This window comes from Canis lupus, chromosome 7 (assembly GCF_048164855.1).
Source record: "Canis lupus baileyi chromosome 7, mCanLup2.hap1, whole genome shotgun sequence".
NCBI classification, from domain to species: Eukaryota; Metazoa; Chordata; class Mammalia; order Carnivora; family Canidae; genus Canis; species Canis lupus.
Window position 1 is genome coordinate 4646858 of NC_132844.1, and position 21452 is coordinate 4668309.

Here is a 21452-nt window from a genome sequence, read left to right on the forward strand (position 1 = left end):
TTTGGGAAAATTCACAAACTAGCTGGATGGTGAGAACTTTAAGTTGATGAGTGTTGGTCTTAGTCTACTCTTAACACTGTGTCAGCATTAAGGATGAGAGATGCAGGTGCTCACTGTGACATGATGCCAGATTAAGAAGGATGTCATAATACTTGAAAAGTACATTTATTGTTTTTAAAATGATATTTGTTTCTAAAATTGTAAACTTTTACGGTTTTCAAAAGAACTTGATTTTTTAAACATGTTTGAAAATGAGCATACATGTTTTAAGTACTTCTATGCTATATCTCTAAATGAAGATTATTTTAAATTTGTATTAGAATACATCACTTTCTATTCATGTTGCCACATCTTCAATCATATTGTTACTATTATTTTGTAGAATTATTAGGGATGCAAGATGGACTTCACTTCCCCTTATCTCTCCTTTTTTTTTTTTTAAAGAATCTTTTCAGAGAGGCAACAGACAGATGCATACACACACACACGCACACACACGCACACACAGCCAATAGCAAAATGCAAAGGCATCAGTTCTGGTTTATTTATAAACCAGTAGTTAAGTAGGTGTTCTGTACCTCTTGCATCACCAAGGTAAAACGTAACTGATAGGAACTAAGTTAGGGAACATGACTTAATCCAGGTCGTTTAAGTGATGATTTTTGTTCCTGCCCCCCTGTGTCTGTGATCTCATTTACCTAACCAGTTGCAAGGATAGGGCAATTCATTTCAGCCATCCAGTCAGAAGCAGAGGAGGCCGACTTAACTTAGTCTAAATGATGGAAGAGATACGAAGAGACAGCTAAAGCAAGAAACCATACGATGTGTGTACACTACCCTTCAGCAGCACCGTGTTCCTGATCCTAGTAAAAAAGACACAGTGAATGCCAGGTTTTTACCCAGCAGATCAGCAGTAATTCTTGTAGGAGTCTGCTTAAGAAGGGGTTGAGAAAAAGTGATCAGGAAATATAGGGTAGAAGTTTCCTCCTCTAAAAACTTGAAGACAATTTCCTCCCTGCCCTTCCTAATACACAGTTTTACAGTTTTGTTTTATTTTGTTTAGTACCTATATGTGATCTTTTAACACAAATTGGACTCTTTCTCTTTATTTAACTCCAGGTTGTATGAATGTCTATTCCTTAGACATTAATTTCCATTATTTGGGGGGTTTTGGCTTTATCAGTAGTGCTTATGGTATATTTTTTAATTGAACTATTTTTTCTGCCTTAGCCTTACACATCTAATTTTTAATTCTCTGTTAACTTGCCATGTGTTAGTCATTAACTGTGTTGCTGTTAGTTATTGTCCAACTTTGAGACTGTTCCTGCAGCTGAAATAAAAGGATGATAGTCATTATTTTTGAAAAACAGTTTTTCATACAAGACTAATCAGTACAGTAAATTTAGGAGCTATAAAAGAATAAAAATCATGCCATTTCTCTACTTAACAACAACTGCTCTTAATATTTTAATGTGTTTTTTAATTTTTTTAAGTGTATAGTTTTTATTTTGTGATCTTACTACAGTAATAGTATTTTATGTAGATTTTTTCACTTATTATGTATGAGTTTAATGAATGAGTTTAATGAATGAATAACTAAATGTATGAGTTTCTTGAAACATTTTAATGACTACATAACAATCATATGTATATATTATTGGACAGAAAGTTTGTTCCCTATTCTGCCACGATAGATAATTATGTGATTATTGTTTTCTTTATGAAACATTTCTTGTATTTTGGCGTTTTTCCATATAGCCTTAGGAGTAGGATTACTAAAAAATTTAAGGCACTTGATATATATTATGATATGAGTTATAGCAATTACCACGCTGCTGACAAAATTTGAGAGAGCTAAATTTACCACACCTCACCAATCTTTGTTATTTTTTACTTCATTATGATCTCTGTATAATTGATATTAGAGTTGGCTGTGTCCCATAACATGTACTCATTTTCTTTAGTAACGATAATTCTGCTTCTAATTTTTCATATAGGTGGAAGGTAGGTGCAGGAAAGGTGCTAGATTTTACTTACGGAGTTAGCTAATAAAGACCAAAGTCTTGCCACGTAAAGGGGAAAAGGAACTGTGGCAACCCTTCATTCAGCTCCAAATCAGAAAACGTGAATCTAGTTCATTGAGTTTTATGTACAGAATGACGAGGATGTTTGGAAAAAACATGCCCTAGGAGAAGTAATTGAAAAAAACTAAGAACTCATCTTTATATCCATGAAAGAGGTACCATAAGGAAAAAGAAGTAGACTTCTCTTGCTACAGGAGACAGAAATCGTGCCAGTGGATATGTTAGAGAAAGAGGTTTAGTTTGATACTTAATAACTATTGAAAACTAAACTAGGCTACCTTTTAATAGTGGTTCCCCAGGTACACATACATTATCAACATTTATGCTATGTATTTCATGGGCTCTCCCAACTTAAAGTTCTTATGTTAGTGTTAAACCTTACCACGTAAAGGGGAGAAAGAATTAAGGTAATTTATCTTAATTGTGTGTGATTTTTTTTTTTTAATGTTTGAGGGGAGAAGGGGGAGTACAAAGATATTTTTGAACTGACTGATTTTTATTAGACTCCTGTAGCTATAGAGAATGTTTAGAGAGGCTATAGATAAAATAAATGCAGGGATGTAATTTCTAATGATAAATTTTTCCATTGTTTTTATTCATATGTGGTGACGGTGGAAAGTTGAGTAGAGGAAAAGAATGTGATCAGTTTGTGCCATCTTGAAGAAGAGAAGGCCTCATGGGGAATTTAAAACAAAAAATACCTTTTCCCTGGTATTGATGATTCCCTCTAAAGGAAATTAATCAGTAGCATATAGCTGTGACAAAAAACATATTAAGACTAAAGAGAGTTTACCTGCATAAAACACATAGGGAAAGGGAATAGAGAGGGAAGAAATGGGCATTTTTAAGAATCCAAAAGCGACTTTAAGAAAATCTCTGGGATAGGGAGCTAAATATTTTGGTAATTGTTCTTTGAGACAAAACAGTTGTTCTAAAATATGTTGTTTATAGGGAGATCGGTGGACGGCTTCTCATGGTAGAGACTCGACTTCCAAATGATCTGGCTGAGTTTGAGGGAGACTTTTCCTTGGAAGGACTTCGTCTGTGGAAAACAGCATTCTCAGCAATGACTCAGAATCCAAGACCAGGGTCACCCCTTCGCAATGGCCAGGCAGTGGCCAATAAAGGGTCAAGTAATAGCTCTAAAATGGCTGAAGATAAAAAAATTGTGATTATGCCTTGCAAATGTGCCCCAAGTCGACAACTGGTTCAAGCATGGCTTCAAGCCAAAGAAGAATACGAACGTTCCAAGAAACTGTCTAAAAATGAGCCAACTGGAGTTGTAAAATCTGCTGAGAACTTCAGCTCTTCAGTTAACCCAGATGACAAACCTGTAGTGCCTCCAAAAATGAGTACAACTCCACATATACTCCCCACTACAGCACATACCAAGGAAGATGTTGATAACTCTCAGTTTGCTTTACAAGCCGTAACCACAGGATGTAGTCAAACTGTAAGTGAAAGTCAGACACTGCCACCAGTTGCTTCTGCAGATGATCCTGAAAAAGGTGAAGATGATGATGATGATGATAATGACGACTATTATGTTAGTTATAGCTCCCCTGATTCTCCAGTAATTCCACCTTGGCAACAAGCAACATCCCCAGATTCCAAAATATTAAATGGAGATGAGAGACCCATATCACCAGTAAAGGAACTGCATTCCCTGAATATTGAGAACTTCTTAAAACCAGTAAAAGATGGTATACAGAAAAGTCCAAGCAGTGAGCCACTAGAGCCTCTAGTGATATCTCCAATTAATGTTAGGGCAAGAACTGGAATATGTGAATCACTTTGCCTTCATAGTACACCAATTGTCCAGAGGAAATTTCTGGAAAGGCTTCCTGAAGCAAGTAGCCTGAGCCCTTTATCAACAGGTGAGTTTACAAATAATAGGAAAGCTTCAAAATTCTTTTTCAAAGATTAGAAATGAAAACATTAGACCATGTAATGAAAATCAGAGTTTTTTTTAAATGAAATTTTAACTCCACTAATGAGAAGTTGTTATTATTTGGTCATATCTTGTAAAGTCATCAGTTATCACATGGAAACTTTTTAAATCTTTCTGCTTTGAAATCTATTTATCTATGCTTCCCTCCTATCTTCTTGCCTTCTGGGTAAAAAAAAAAAAAACTCTCAGAAACCTTACTTTTTCTCAACTTGAATTTTCCAACTTGCTTTAATACATACCCAAGTCTCTCCCACCCTTTAAGATATAAAGAAAACCAAAACCTGCTTTGACCTTATATCTGCAGCTTCTGCTCTTTATCTTCCTCTTCAAAGCCAGATACCTTAAAGATTTCTGTAATTTGACAACTCCATTTCTTTACCTCCTACTTATTTCTCAGCCCACTCAGCACTGGATTCTGCCACGATCATTCCACTAGTATGGCTCTTGTAAAAATTTTCAGTAAGTTTCATGTAACTAAAGCCAGTGTATATTTGTTGGTGTTCCCATCACATGCCCTCTTTAAACAGCCATTTCTGTCAACCATACCTTTCTTCTTGGAGCTTCTCCCCTTGGCTTTTCTCTTACTCCTGGATTTCTGCTTGCTTGCTTTCCTTTGAAGCATTATTCTCTCCATAAATGAATGAATTCCTGTCCACAGGATTACTACAGATAACTCACAAATTTAAATTTCTAGCTCAGAAGAACCTCTAATCTAGCTGTCTATTTGGCATTTCTACTTGAATGCTCAAAGGCACCACAAGGTCAATATTTTCTTCTTTCTTTTTTTCCCCCCCCTTGGGTGGGCAGGGGAGGAAAAGAGAGAATCCGGAATCTGAAACAGGCTCCACACCCAGTAAGGAGCCCAGTGTCAGGGCTCAATCCTAAGACCCTGAGATCATAACCTGAGCCGAAATCAAATCAGATGTCAACTGACTGAGCCATTCAATCCCATAAATGTGGATTATGAGGATACAAATACATTAACTGATTACTGGCAAAATCAGAACAATCCAATGACGGCAGAGCTTAATATTTTTAAAACTCCATTCACAATCTCACAGCTGTACACCTGCCACCAGTCACCCACTGTACTCATATACACACAAACATACATGCCCACACATAGAAACCCATGTGTTCTCTTTTGGTTTTCCTTACTTCAGTGAATAGTACCACCATCTCTCTGTTGCTGAGTTACACAAGTCAGAAATTTGGGATTAATTTGTAACACCCACCTGATTCCCTCACCACCCACCCATCCTGTGGTTCCCAGTCCATTACCAACCAAGTCCTGTCACTTTTGTTTCCTAAATTACCCAAATCTACTATTTTCTCTACCTCTGCCACCACAACCTTAGGCCAAGCTATCATCATTTCTCACCTGGACTTCTATCCTAGCCTTCTGACTAGGAAGCGGTTTTCACTTTTGCTTGGTCATCACAGAAAATCTTTACTCTGTTCCTAGTAAATTACTACTCTTTCTTCTGATTTTTAGCACAAAAAAGCCTTCCTAATCTCCCTGACTAGTAAAAACTCCTAATTATATTCCCCTTTGTTGTACTTATCTCAGTTATAATTTTATTTTTCCTGTATGCATTTGATGAATATCTGATTCTCACTCTAGACCCTATAAGGGAAAAGACTGTATTTTTCCCTCATCATAAATACTTGATAAATAAGTAAATAAATGAGTTAAACGATTGCCTAGGATATAACTGAGGCATAAAACTCAATAATTAAAATAGAAATGTTTTATTTAAAAATGTTAAAGTTATTTTGGTGGGGATCAGAGATTTGAATTAGTTTTATTTTTAAATTATGAAGTTTTTTGGGGGGAACTAATAGGATAGTACTCACAAATGGTACTCAAGAGTTTGGAATGATAAAAATTAAAAAGCAAATTAAAAAGCAGACAATTTTGATGAATGTGTTAAATATGACCTTTCTTTCTACAGAACCAAAAACCCAGAAATTGAGTCATAAGAAAGGAAGTAATACTGACACTTTTAGAAGAATACTCTTAACACAAGCAAAGGTAACTAAGCTAAACATATTTAATGTTCAATGGAAGATCCATTCTTATCTTAGATTTCAGTTAGATAATTGATAACATTGTATCTCAGTTTTTAAAAATTTTATTATATTTTTGCATCATTTTATTTACATATCTTTGAGACAACAAGAAATTGCCTAATTTTTTTTAGTTTTTTTTGTTGTTGGGATCTAAAAGATTCTTATATGTAAATACAAATATTACAGAGAAAGTGAATATGATAGCCAAAATGTGGATTATGAGGATACAAATACATTAACTGATTACTGGCAAAATCAGAACAATCCAATGACAGCAGAGCTCAAGTAAGTGATTTTTGATCCCACCAAAAATATATCCTTTTTCTTGGTTTATTACTTTTTTTCTCAGATATAACATTGATTTTTTTTCAGTTCATTTTACTAAGTAGCAAAGGAAAACAACACTATTTACTACTGAAACTGAAAAATCATATATATCTTTATTCAAATACTAAAAATATGGTAATACTTAGAAATATATGATTATGTAAAAAGAAGTATACGTTAGACATGTATCCTTAAAAATAGATGACAGAAATCACTTCCATATTGGCTATGTCTCATTAATTTTAACCACATAAAATATGTTTCAATATTTCTATTTTAACACTAAATAATTTTTTAAAACTTTCATTTTTAAATCAGTGTTGTTGAATTACAAGCTATTTATATTAAAAAATAAGTACAAGTGTGTTGTGAACATAAATCAACACTTGGGGGAAATGGTTAATGGATTTGGAAATAAGAAAAAATATATTCTATTTTTTCTAAGCCCTTCAAGATTAATGTTTTCTTTCAGACACATGTTGAGTTAAGGTAAAATACAAACCCGCAATTTCAAATCTTTTATAAACTTTAACAAACTGGTTCCAAATATATTGTCTGCTTTTTTGCCATGCTTCCAAGAAAGGTCAGGATAAATGTTCATGTGGTGTGAATGTCAACTCTCTAACAAGACTTATTTTCATTATTTGGGGTTTATAAACTGGAAGATCAATATACGGTTTGCTTACAGGTTATATCAGATATTTTTACATATACCCAGTTCTGATATCTTGAATTACTGGCATGAAAAGAACGTTCTTAAAATATTTAGTTTCTTCTTGGACCCGAAAAGATGGTATTAGTTTATCATGTATTACTTAAACACAAAAAGCAGATTATCTAAGTAGGAATAAGTGATCAAAAGAAAGAAAATGATTGCTCATTTATCTTTTTCTGGCTATGTGTTGTTGTTTTTTTTTTGTTTTTTTTTTTTAATAGAATCAATTTGCAGCAGTAAATACCCCAAAGAAAGAAACTTCTCAGATTGATGGACCATCTTTAAACAATACTTATGGTTTCAAAGTCAGCGTACAAAACTTACAGGAGGCAAAAGCTTTACATGAGGTAAAACTGCAACAGTAAGGACACATAACCCTACTTAACTCTCATGTCTTATTCTATGGAACAGGTATGAAAATTTACTGAGGGAGGAATACATTGAATTCTGTACCTGTCAATCTTCATTTTGTTAATATTTTATTTATCTCTATAAAATAAAGAAACTTTAAAGCAGCCATCAGTTATTAGACTGCTTTGTGATTTCACAATTTTCACAAATCTTATAGCTGAAATTTGGTTTATAGAAGCTAAAATTAGAAAAGTTTTTATAACTACTCTGTGTTATTCTGAGATTATTATATTCAGATGTTATATAATATCCTAAATGAGATATTTACTTGTATTTTCTCTTTGGTTGGTTCACTGCATCAGTGTTTGCTAATTCATTTGCTATGATTCATTGTTCACATAATCTCCATATAACCCAGTTACCTTCACAGCACAGACCATATGCCAAAGAGTAGGAAGTAGTCGTCTTGTAAAAATGCACATCAGTCATAGGGTAGACTAGAGAATATGTGTGAAAGGGTCACTGAAAATTTATCTGTATTAAAGAAAACACACCTCAGAGCATATATTTGACAGGCAGTAAGGTAGAAATTGAGTATATTTTCATTGTTTATATCTATGCAGTCAATATGTTCATTGTTTATACCCCTGCTGACTACCACTAATGATGTTGCTACTGAGATTTTTTTTTTTTTGGCTATTGAGAATTTAAAATTTGCCTTATCCATCTTAGAAGTGGATTCTAAATTTTACTTAATTTTGAATAATTTAGATTTAAAAATTGACACTTCTTTATTAGAAAATTTTTCAGTACGTTTGGAACAACTTACATATTTAAAACTACTTTTTCAATTATAAAGTTTGTATCTAAATAGAGACCAGGTATTTTCATATAAAAATTTAGCATTGACCCAGAAATGTACTATAAATGTAAAAAATGCACACTGATTTTGAAGACTTAATAGGAACAAAGAATGTAAAATATTCTATTAGTAATTTTTTACATTGATTACATGTTGAAAGGGTAACATTTTAGATGTATTAAATGAAACTCTTTTTAAATTAACCTATTTAATTTTTTTTTTAATGTAACGACTAGAAAATTTAAAATCACAGTGACTTTCATGTTATTTCTGTTGAACATTTGGGTTAGAGCTTTGCCCTTAGAACACAAAAGTTGATTTTTTAATTTTTGTGTTTTTGTTCTCAAGTCATTTCTATCTTAAACTGTTCCAAGGATTGGATGAGCATAGACTAAGAGAAAAATTGAAATATTGTCCTAATTTTTACCCTAAGTTTGAACTAAGATTTGTACTTTATTAGAAGTAGATTGGAACATAATCTAATTCCCTAATTATTCGAACATTTTTTCATTCAACAGCATTTAGTTCCTGCTTTATACCTACATTGCCCTGTACTATCCCCTGAAGCCTAGATAAATTAAGTAATAAACTCAAGAATACATATCTTACGAAGTACACATCCAAAATTAGAAGAAAAAAAATCCTGTGATAAATATTAAAGCAAACTTGGTAGACCTTAGCAAAGACTTATTAAATTTAATTATCCTTTAATTATTTGAAGAACATAATCTTCTCCTTATGCTCTTACTTTATTTCTACATAACCCCTTTGAGGATCATGGGCCCACCTGAAGTTAAAATCACTTGGGAGGACTGGTGGGTTGCTCAGAGATTCTTCCCTATGCAGACCTTCATCTCAAGGCATACTCCAGTCACCTGGTGGTCACATAGGGAATGAGCCAAAAATGTCTGCACTATGTATGCTGTTCCTTTTTCTAGGAAATTGTGTTCATAGCATTTTTTCTTCTGTGTCCTGTTATGTTGCGCTAATTTCCCTCTCTTCTGCATATAAATGCTCAGAGCAGAAGAGAAGGGTTATAATCTTCATCCCCCTTTGTCACCTACCTCTTTCTTAGTCACTCTCAGTGAATCTCTTCCCCATCTCTTCATTTCATGTTTGCTTTAAAAAAAAAAAAAAATGCCCCTAAGATCAGTAATGCATTTTATATCAAGGAATAGAAAGGTAAAATTTGAATGCTCAGTTTGACCTACTAAATAAATAAATCAACCTCCACAAATCTTTTGACCTGAAATTGTCTTCAGTCTTCTTCATAGTCTTTTCACATATTCATCCTTTTCTAACTAAACTGTTTTTGGATTTTGTTTTGAGTTTAGGAAGAGGTTTTCCTTTTTTTTTATTTACCAAATCAACATGTGATTATTGTTTAAAAAAAAAAAATTAAACCTGCGGCCCCTGAGTGGCTCAGTCAGTTAAGTGGCTGCCTTTGGCTCAGGTCATGATCCCAGAGTCCTGGGATTGAGCCCGCATCAGGCTCCCTGCTCATTTTGCAGCCTGCTTCTCCCTCTCCACAACTTGTGCTTTCTCGTGCTCTCAAATAAAAATCTTAAAAAAAAACAAAAACATGAAGAGCATACATTTAAAAGTAGAAGTTCTTGGGCACCCCGGGTGGCTCAGCGGTTTAGTGCCACCTTCAGCCCAGGGCATGATCCTGGAGACCTGGGATCGAGTCCCACGTCAGGCTCCCTGCATGGAACCTGCTTCTCTCTCTGCCTGTGTCTCTGCCCCTCCCCTCCCTCTCTCTGCCTCTCATGAATAAATAAATCTTGAAAAAAAAAAGTTCTTTCCATCAGCTCCCCATTTTATTTGGTTTGATTTTTTTTTTAAGATTTTATTTATTTATTCATGAGAGACACAGCAAGAGAGAGGCAGAGACACAGGCAGAGGGAGAAGCAGGCTCCACGCAGGGAGTTCTATATGGGACTCCACGATCAGGCCCTGGGCTGAAGGCGGCACTAAACCGCTGAGCCACTGGGCTGCCCCTGATTTCTTTTTTTAATACGTAGAAATAGCAGTATATATTTAAGGAAAGTGGTAAATTTGTGGATATTTGTTTTATTCCTATTATTTATATATGAATAATTAATGTTCTTTACATTTTAAAAAGTACTTAATTATAAATTTACTAATGAATGCATGCATTATTACACATATGTGGAAAAGAATTCAGGACAAAAAGATTTACAGTAAAAATTAAGCTTCCCTGCCACCTCGGACTAAGCAGTCTCCTTCCCCAAAGGCAGTATAGCAGTTCTTTGTTTTTATGTCTCTTTGCAGAAATTTTCTATGCATGTGCTTTAACACTTTTTGTATATATAAACACATACCACTCGTTCCATTTTTCAGTGTATGATGGTGATCTTTCCATATTATGACATTTAGATCTTGTTCATTCTTTTGAAAATTTTGAAGGTTATAAAGAGTATTCCATTGAATGTAGCCTTTATGAGATGTCATATAATTTATGTAACCAGTCCCCAACAGATAGACATTTATGTTTTTAGTCTTTTATGAATTAAAAAGACTAGAAATATAATTTTTAATGAACATCTTCATACTAAATATTGGCTACATGTGAATAAATCTGCAGGATATATTCTCAGGAGTAGAATTGCTAGATCAAAGGATATGTCCATTTTTAATTTTGATAGATATTTTTAAATTGTCCTCCAAAGAGGTTTTCTAAATTCTACTTCCATCACTAGTGAGAGCCTTGTATTTACATTTCTTCATGCAAAATAAATACAGAATACAGTCCTTCATTAAATTTATATGATTTCAATAATTACCAGTACTGTAACAGTAGTCTCCTGTTTTCCATTGCCAGGTATATGTACATTACCAGTACAGTCAGTGATGGCTGTAATGTAATCATGAATCCAATCTATGTCTTATTTTTTTTACCCAGAGTTTCTGCTTTTTTCTTGATTTTTTTTAAAAAAAACTAAGGATTACATCTCAGTTTTATTAGCATAGGAAAATAAGTATAAAAAGCAACGTATTTTATTGCATATATGTTAAAAGAGAAAATATACATGGGCAAAAATCTACCTATTGGTAGTTGACGCCATATAATTCTTAAGATATATTTTCAGGAAAAACTATAATTAAAAACTTGCCTAGTGGAACACCTGGGTGGCTCTGCGGTTAAGCGTCTGCCTTCAGCTCAGGGGTGTGATCCTGGAATCCCAGGATCGAGTCCCACATCGGGCTCCCTGCATGGAGCCTGCTTCTCCCTCTGCCTGTGTCTCTGCCTCTCTCTTTCTCTCTCTCTCTCTCTCTCTCTCTGTCTCTTTGTGTCTCCCATGAATAAATAAATAAATTAAAAAAAAAAACTTGCCTAGTACATACAGAAGTAAATTTGTAATAGAGAATTAATAAGAGCTTCAAAAGAAAATACATCTCTCTTTTTAAACTGTAAGTGAAACCATGGTTAACCAGGTAGAAAGTAAAAGGTAACAGACTCTGACTTGAATGTCCAACCACCTGGACTAGTCATTCTTTTTCTCAAATGGTTGAGAAAATTGAGAGGTGGCACTGCATGTATTTTAGAGAAACAATTTTAGGTCTATGTTGTCACTGAGAAATTATAGCACAAGCAGTGTTTCTAAAATAAAAACATGAATTGATTTAATCTGATATTGAAAGTAAAAATCTTTAGTTTTTTCTGTGGAGTATTAAATTATGACTCCTTTATGGCCATTTTTTTTCTGTAATTTTACACATAGTTCTTTGGAGTCTTAGGAAACATTTCTTTCAACATGTCTCAAAAAGTTACCTAAAATCATAATTTTTATTTCCTTTTACAGATACAAAATCTTACCCTAATCAGTGTGGAGTTACATGCTCGAACGAGACGAGACTTAGAACCAGATCCTGAATTTGACCCCATCTGTGCTCTGTTTTACTGCATCTCCTCTGACACCCCACTACCAGATACAGACAAAACAGAACTCACGGGTGTAATAGTAATTGATAAAGACAAGACTGTCTCCAGCCAAGGTATTGTTCATTTTTGTTAATTTTATACCTACCCACTCTAGGATGAACCTTTTAATGGGGCAGTTTCTGTGCTGGTGATGTAAACCAAGCAAGTATCAGGAACTCCTTTTTAAAATGTAATAGTAGGAAGTATTGTGTATTGCTTTGTCCTGGATTCATTATTCTCACTTGAATTATTGTTGAAAGTCAGAAGCAATTAATAGATATTAATAAAATTTCCAGTTAACATATCTAATTTGTTCTAAATATTATTTTATAAAATATTGCTAATACTGAATTAAGATGACTATCTCTAGGTTGGGTGGATTATCTTATGTATGCATTGCTGGTATTTTGCTCCTAATATAGAGTTTTACTTTGCTTTTAAGAAGTTACTACTATAAGTTAGTGGAGAATAAGAGACTTTTCAGATATATTCCAATTTTGTTTATATCTCTTCCTAAACATATACATTTTTTTAAATAATAAATTTATTTTTTATTGGTGTTCAATTTGCCAACATACAGAATAACACCCAGTGTTCATCCCGTCAAGTGCCCCCCCTCAGTGCCTGTCACCCATTCACCCCCACCCCTCACCCTCCTCCCCTTCCACCACCCCTAGTTCGTTTCCCAGAGTTAGGAGTCTTTATGTTCTGTCTCCTTTTCTGATATTTCCTACCCATTTCTTCTCCCTTCCCTTCTATTCCCTTTCACTATTATTTATATTCCCCAAATGAATGAGAATATATAATGTTTGTCCTTCTCCGATTGACTCATTTCACTCAGCATAATACCCTCCAGTTCCATCCACATTGAAGCAAATGGTGGGTATTTGTCATTTCTAATGGCTGAGTAATATTCCATTGTATACATAAACCACATCTTCTTTATCGATTCATAAACCGAGGCTCCTTCCTCAGTTTCGATGGACACCGAGGCTCCTTCCACATATACCACATAAAGGCATTTTATAAACTATGAAGTGTCCTGCAGTTTTGAATAGTAATACATGAATTCAATCAACTGAGGAGGAAGTCTTAGCATGGAACAAAATCATTGAGGAATTTGCAGTTTAATCAGTGGTGTACTTCAGCAGACTTGTACCAGCTCACAAGCCAGTTGTTAAATTTTTTTTTCAGTTGTTAAATTTTTATGAAATTTTTGAACTAGCTCATGTCACATTGGTAGTTTGAAATCTGCCATGGTGGGGAGTCTTTACATAATGGAAATAGGCAAGCACTACAAAGCAGGGTTGTTTTGGGTTTTTTTTAACTTGAGAGGTAGTTGTAAACTTTTTTTTTAATAAAATGCTTTCTAAGTTCTAAACCAATGTTTCCAAAAAGCTTTGGTGTGCAGTCTGTTTATAAATAATAGGACTATGTGGTACATAATCTTTTGTAATACATAATTCCTTAAATCTCAGCCTACCACTGATTAAAATATTCTCTTTAAAGCAAAACTCTTTCCATAGGAAGAGTAAAGACAGAAGCAAGGTAATAAAATTTCTTTTTGGGTGACATGTTATTATTTGAGGAATTTGAGAAATGTAGACTTTTCAGGAAAATAACTGAAAAAATGAAATTTGAATTTTCAGTTGCATATTAAACTAGAAAACCTTTAAGAAAGCTTTCAAGAAATTGAGTTAATTGTGTATTTATTTTGGGGAATACTCTCTTAATTTGAAGTATTTCAGTAACGTAATTTCACCCAAAAGTAAGAGATTTATAATTATATGTAATAAACATTTTGCTTGTTTCTTAGATATCAGGTATCAGACCCCATTGCTGATTAGATCTGGAATTACAGGACTAGAAGTTACCTATGCACCCGATGAGAAGGCACTTTTTCAAGAAATTGCAGATATAATAAAGAGGTATTGTTCTGTATTTTCTGATTTTTCCAGTTTTTGTTCAGAGTCTTTTCTTGCTATTGATTAACATGGGCAAAGGTAGGAAAAAGGAAGAGAATTTCTTCCTATGGCCCTTAAGTAGGGTTATCCTTGGAAAGATTTTGCCCATACATCCCACCACCATTGCATTTCCAGCAGATTAGAGATGGCAAAAGAATATTCTATTCTCAAGATTGAAGGGTTGATGAAAGAAATACTGGCTTAACCTCTAGCTTTTCCAGTTGGATTTTAGCATGACTTTTCTATGGTGGTGAAATAATTGGGAACTATACTAAATTTAAATTGTATTATTCATTAAGTAGGTATCTACCTTGGGAATGAGCCATCCTTTCACTATCTTTTGTTTTTTCTTAAATGTTTTCTGAGTTATAAACCAAGTTTCCAAAAAGCTTTGGCACGCAATCTGTTCATAAATATAGGACTATGTGATACATAACTCATTTGTAATACATGGATCTTTAAAAATCTCTGTTGATCATTTGATAGTTGGCCTGGATGTTTGATAGTAAAATCTTGTCAAAATTTATGAAAAGGATTTTTTAAAACAAAAGTATTTTAATTTAAAAAATATAGTGAGTAAATCTTTTGCATTTCCTCAAGATTATAACTTTTGGTAGCTATGGACCCTCTTATTAAATGCTTCACTTTTCTAGAAACTTAAGATTTCTTCCCATTGCTAGGCTTAGGTTTTTAAATACTTAAAGCAGGCTAGAAAATACTCTTTGGGTCTTAATGTATGAATAAAATCCGTCCTTGAGCATGTTGTTACACTCAACCCTTTCTGTTCTGCCTTTTTTTTTTTTTTAAGATTTTATTTATTCATGAGAGGCAGGCAGAGACCTAGGCAAAGGGAGAAGCAGGCTTCATGCAGGGAGCCCGATGGTGGGACTCGATCCCAGGACTCCGGAATCACAGCCTAAGCCGCAGACGTTCAACCACTGAGCCACCCAGGCATCCCTGTTCTGCTTTCTATAGTTGAACTCTTTCTGTTAAAATTGAAACAATATTCTGCATGAAAGATAAAGATGATATTCTACAGACCGAATATCTGAATCCTACTAGATGGGTTAAAATAAACCATTTTGAAATTTAGAATGCCAGAAAATGTTTTAAACAAAATAAGATTAAATGTCAGGGCATCAAAAATAATATACTGCTACCCACTGCTCCAGGGAGGTAAAAAGAGGGAAAGTGTTTTTACTACTTATAGCACTGATGACTAGATGGATTCCTATCCATTTGAGTGTTACCATTGTCATTCCTACCTTTTATCTTCTCACAGAGGTTATCATCAACATATCAGATGCTTCCTAGTGCCCACACTTTTATTTTCGCAATCAACTTAGCAAAAAGAACATGAAGAGTTTCAGTCAATACCATTTTGTGTACCAGCACACCTCCAGTAATGTCTCTGGGCTTTGTTATGCTTGTGTTCTCCTTGTTAAATATATTCCCAACAGGCTTATCTGCCAACATTGAGAATTTTGTCAATCATTTGCAAGTATAGTAAATTTCTTCATGTCCATAACGTGAATTATATTAGTCGTTAGGAAAAATATGGTAAACAAAATAAAAGCAATTTCTGGTTCTTATTCTAAAAGGTCATATTATTATAAAGAGAAGAGTGCTTAAATATCGGCATTTCGATTCTGTATCATCTTTTATATATTATCCTAAATAACCCCTAAAAGATTATTTCATTCTTTCAGCTCATTTGTTGAATACCTACTCAATATAGACTTTTTTTTTTTTTAAGATTTTATTTATTCCTGAGAGAGAGAGAGGGAGGCAGAGATACAGGCAGAAGAAGAAGCAGGCTCCCTGCAGGAGTCTGATTGGGGACTCAATCCCAGGCCCCCCGGATCACACCCTGAGCCAAAGGCAGATGCTTAACCACCAAGCCCCCCAGGTGCCCCACAATACAGGCTTTGTTAAGAGCATAGACTAGGGGATCCCTGGGTGGCTCAGCGGTTTAGTGCCTGCCTTTGGCCCAGGGCGCGATCCTGGAGACCCGGGATCGAATCCCACGTTGGGCTCCCAGCATGGAGCCTGCTTCTCCCTCCTCCTGTGTCTCTGCCTCTCTCTCTCTCTCTCTCTCTCTCTCTCTCTATGTCTATCGTAAATAAATAAATAAATCTTTAAAAAAAAAAAAAGAGCATAGACTAGAGTCACCCAGCTCTGTAATTTTTTTAAAGAACATGGCTTTTATTATATGTTTCTACATCTATATTTTAAACATGTATGTCTTTTTTTTTTTTAAGATTTTATTTATTTGAGAGAAAGAGAGAGCATACAAGCAGGGAGAGGGGCAGAGGGAGAAGCAGACTCTCCACCAAGCGGGGAGCCTGACTTGGGGCTCAGTCCCAGGACCCTGGGATCACAACCTGAGCCGAAGGCAGATGCTTAAACAACTGAGCCACCCAGGTGCCAGAAAATTTGTATATCTTTATGAATGGAAGATGTTACTTGAAGGACAGGGTGGGTTTTTTTTTTTTTTTCAAGATTTTTTAATTCCAGTTAGTTAACAGTGTTATATTAAGTGTTATATTAAGTTTCAGGTGTGCAATATTGTAATTCAACACTTCCATATAACATCCAGTGCTCGTCACAGCAGCTACACTCTTTAATCACCTTCATCTATTTTCACCTGTCCTCTCACCCACATCCCTTCTGGTAACCATCAGTTTGTTTCCTATACCTAAGAGCCTGTTTCTTGGTTTGTCTGTCTCTTTTTTTTCCCCTTTGCTCATTGGTTTCTTAAAGTCTGCATATGAGTGAAATCATACGGTATTTGTCTCTGACTTATTTTGCTTAGCATAATACACTCTAGCTCTGCCCATGTCATTCCATCTATATTTTTATCTTGAGCAAGTAACTTATCTCTCTAAGCTTTAGTTTCCTCATTTGTAAAATGCATAATAGATATAAAAGTTAAATGAAGGGTGTGTGGGTGGCTCATTTGGTTAAGTGGCCAACTCTTGATTTCAGCTCAGGTCATATCTCAGGTTTGTGAGATCAAGCCCCTCACTGGGCTCTGCCCTGGGTGTGGAGCCTACTTAAGATCTCTCTCTCCCTCTCCATCTGTCCCTTGCCACACCACCCAAAAAAAAGAAGAAGAAAAAGAAAGTTAAATGAGATAATGCACGTAAAACTCTTAGCCAGGTCAATACATAAATGTTAACTCTGAGTGTAAGGTATAGTTTTAGGTACTAAATATAAATGCATATTAGAAGCATATCTTCAGAGTTTTATTGTCTTTGTTTTTGCACTCTTAATATTTACCTCCTCAGATGGCAAACATAAAAAGTCTTATGAAGTGATATAAAAAAATAAAACCAAATCCATTGTTTTCTGGTCACAATCATTGTTCTGTTTTTCCTTGAACTATTAATAATTTTACATTTTCCCCAGTCTCCCTAACTTAAATATAAGCTTTGATTTCTCCTTTTTTCTTCCCTCATCCATACATTTTATCCATTTAACCTCAGAATTATGTTTCAAGATCATCCCATCATCCCTTTCCCCCGTTGCCCACCCATTGCCACTACCCTAGTTAGAACCCCTTTATCTCTCTTGTGTACAGAAATAAAAGGTTATTTAAAATCTGTTGTGAAGCAGCTTTTATCTACCTGTGCAAATAAATCATTTTCATATTTCTGCTACTTGCTTTTTCTCCAGTTTTTTCCTTCACCACTAATCCCATCTACCCAACCTTATTCTTTCCATAACTTTTAGAAACTAGATAAAGTAGATTAAATTCACCAGAATTGAAGAACAAGTCACAAAGATTTTGTTACTGTAAGCACACGTTTTCATAGAAGAAATGAAATCCTTGAGATTTTGAACTTGAGACATGATTTATCAGCGTTGGAGTCTCTTAAGACAAAATGGCCTCTAATTCAAAAAACAAATATACAGGGATCCCTGGGTGGCTCAGCGGTTTAGCGCCTGCCTTTGGCCCAGGGCACGATCCTGGAGTCCCGGGATCGAGTCCCGCATCGAGCTCCTCACATGGAGCCTGCTTATTCCTCTGCCTGTGTCTCTGCCTCTCTCTCTTTAGGTCTATAATTAATTAATTAATTAATTAATCTTTTTTAAAAAAACAAATATACATAACAGGATCTGGAAAATATTGAAACAACTACCCAATTCTTCTAAGGGGATAAAATCTGGGACGTCTGGATGGCTCAGTGGTTGAACGTCTGCCTTTGGCTTAGGTTGTGATCCTGGAGTCCTGGGATCAAGTTCCACATCAGGCTCCCCATAGGGAGCCTGCTTCTCCCTCTCCCTGTATCTTTGCCTCTCTGTGTCTCTCATTAATAAATAAATTTTTAAAATAAGATTTATCAAAGAAGGGCTCTGTAACCGTCTTGCAGCCTCTTCATGTACCTGTGCTTAGAAGAAGTAGGAACTCCAACAATCTTCCAGATTCTTCTCTGAAGATCAAGGCCAACCATGGCCACATTGCAATGCCTAGTCTGAGTTACTCTTGGTACTAAAGCAGTCAGCTGCCTCTGTTCTTTCGTATGTGTATGGGAATCCTTCAAATCTTTTATCCCTGATGATCCATAGAGTCACTTGGTATGATATTTCTGCCTCACTTTCTCAAATTTAGACAGTATATAGTTTTCAGGGAGATGCACTTGTCATTCAGATAACTGCCCTGTAAAGACTTTAACCTTATTGGAAGAATTGATGAAGTTGCTATCCACAAAGTTATGTTAACATATTAGATACTATGTTAGAAGACTAAGCAGGAAGAGTGTGGGAAACCTCTTCTTTTCTTGAGTGCCCTAGGATTTTTCTGAACTAAGTATTAGTGTCCTGTTTAGCCTCTGATCTCTGAGACTATTTACCTCATTGTTGCATATTGCCTTGTTTTCTTTTGCTTCCCCATGATCATGCATTACCCCTACTCTTTGTTCCAGAATTACCAGCCATGTGGCACTTTATGCCAAGAAAGTACTTTTTATAGGTTGGTGAAAAGGTCCATTTGGCTGTTCTATTAAATTAGTCCATCGGTGATCATTAAATTAAGTGGTTTTCCCAGAAATTTCAACCCTATTTGTATAGAGAAAAATATATGGACATTATCTTTTTCTCCTGATAAGTTTGAGGGCCACTCTCTAAGCATGTAGTATAATAGTGGATCACAAGCAGATTACTAGATGTTGAAATTTATATTCTAGAATGTATTTTGATAGGGCCTCTAAGGAATAAAGATAATAAAAAGAATGCTATTGCAGACATTTGAACCGGGTTCTTTTGACATCACCATTTAAACCTTCAGGATTAAAAGTAAGGAAAAAAAAAAAAAAAGGATTAAAAGTAAGGACACATTTTTGTGGCATTCTGATTTTTGTTAACTAAGTGAAAACTAAAGCCATTCAGCCCCATCATTTTAAGAAAGCAGCTATGAAAGTATGATAAAATATTAGCAAGCTGGTTTTAAAAATAGATCTTCTGCTTATGATCCATTGTTCTACCACAGACTTGCAGAGTAGCCATATATACCTTCCATCAGTAAATTAGTATAATCCTACCCTACAGACTTTGGATGATACTTCAAGTGTTAAATGACACACTCTGGACAGGCTGCGTATCCCACAGTTCAGAGTGACTACAACCAGCGATGTAAAACCTAACTTTATAAGTTTTTGTAATCTTTCAGTCTGCTTTTTGGCTTTTATAAATAAGACAACAGAATAATTTGGAGCATTATTGTTGTTTTGCTTTCCAGGTTTTGTTCTCAAATTGTGAATATAATCATTTTCTCTCTTCCTCATACAATTTTTCCATTGATGCAGATCTTCAAGTTTATTTTCCCTTGTACTATAACCAAACATATTTCTATGGTGGTCACCATGAAAGTACTAAGAGGAGCCACAAGAAGGCTATTTCTGGGTTGGATGCACATTGTCAGTTCAGTTTTACCAGTGCAACTGTGTGACTGCAATGAGCACATTTTTCATTTTTCTTCTAGTTTCTAATGCTTAACTTCCCCACATTAATCTCACCTCTATTAATATTTCATGATTCCATTAAACTGAGTCACCTCTTAAGTTTAAAGGACAAACTTGTCATTACTGAGGCCTTACTTCATGTGAGGACCAAGTCATTAAAATTGAGAAAAGGAAGACATTTTCATTTTCTCTCTCAGCATTAAAACTGTGTAAGATAGTATAGGTTACAGAGGTAGAGAAGTGACAACAAAACCTGGGGGGGAGGGGGAATCTTTTTCAAAACAGTATCCACACATGCCCTCACACCTCACTCTGCCCCTGCGCACAATATAATCTCAATCATATGCTCACTCTTATACTTGAGTGGTAATGCCTCTCTCCCACCCCAATTTCAATCAGCTTCTTCCCTAAGTCATATCAAATATAGCCTCAGTAAAAACTATAATTGCCTTACAAAAGTAGCTTAAAATCCGGCACTCTAATTGCCCTGTTCCTTCCTGTATCCATTATATCACCCCTTCTCCAACCGAGAAGCCTAATAGATTTTTTATTTTTTGTACTTTTCATCATGAAGAAATAATTAAAGATTCAAGTGTTTGGTCTTCGTTTAACTTTTTCATTCCTTTTAGGTATGATCCTGATATTTTGCTAGGATATGAAATTCAGATGCATTCCTGGGGTTACCTCTTACAAAGGGCTGCTGCCTTAAGTGTTGACTTAGGTCAGATGATCTCTCGGGTGCCAGGTACGAAGCATTGTGAATATTTTATCACTCAATACCAGAGCAAATTACAAAGTAAATAAAGACGATGTTTAAAAAGTACTGTTCTAATTTTTAATATAAATTGTGTAAGTTCTAGATATATCATAACTCCATTATGGACAAATTCAAAAATCAAAAGTAAAAGAAAAAATACCCCCATTTCACTACTATATATGCTGTTAATATATATGTAGGGTTTTTTTTCTTTCAGTCATTTTTCATGTGTGTATATATATATAGGCCTCTTATTATATAACTTTAATAACACATATATCCCATTTTTGTTATGCTTCCTTCATCCTGCATCTTATTAAGTATTTTTCTACATTATGAGGTAGACTTTATAATCATTATGAAACACAAAACGTATAATTTTATTTTGTCTGGTTCTATGTTTTATCCTTCCGGTTATTATAAAGAAGGAGAAGATAGTAGAGGAACACTCTTGATTTT

The 21452-nt window shown here is 34.8% G+C and overlaps 1 protein-coding gene across 6 annotated transcripts in view; it reads left to right on the forward strand.

Annotated features, from left to right (window-relative positions):
- The window catches only part of REV3L (REV3 like, DNA directed polymerase zeta catalytic subunit), a 177340-nt gene that overhangs the window by 100272 nt on the left and 55616 nt on the right, over positions 1-21452 (forward strand). For all 6 annotated transcript variants that reach the window (XR_012033687.1, XR_012033686.1, XM_072831739.1 and 3 more), the window contains 6 exons: positions 3036-3961; positions 5991-6070; positions 7372-7497; positions 12191-12383; positions 14126-14237; positions 20866-20981. Coding sequence is in view for 4 of the 6 variants with exons in the window: in XM_072831739.1 (XP_072687840.1) it covers positions 3036-3961; positions 5991-6070; positions 7372-7497; positions 12191-12383; positions 14126-14237; positions 20866-20981 (1553 nt within the window). In the remaining 2 variants the exon portion in view is untranslated. The remainder of the gene's footprint in view (positions 1-3035; positions 3962-5990; positions 6071-7371; positions 7498-12190; positions 12384-14125; positions 14238-20865; positions 20982-21452) is intronic.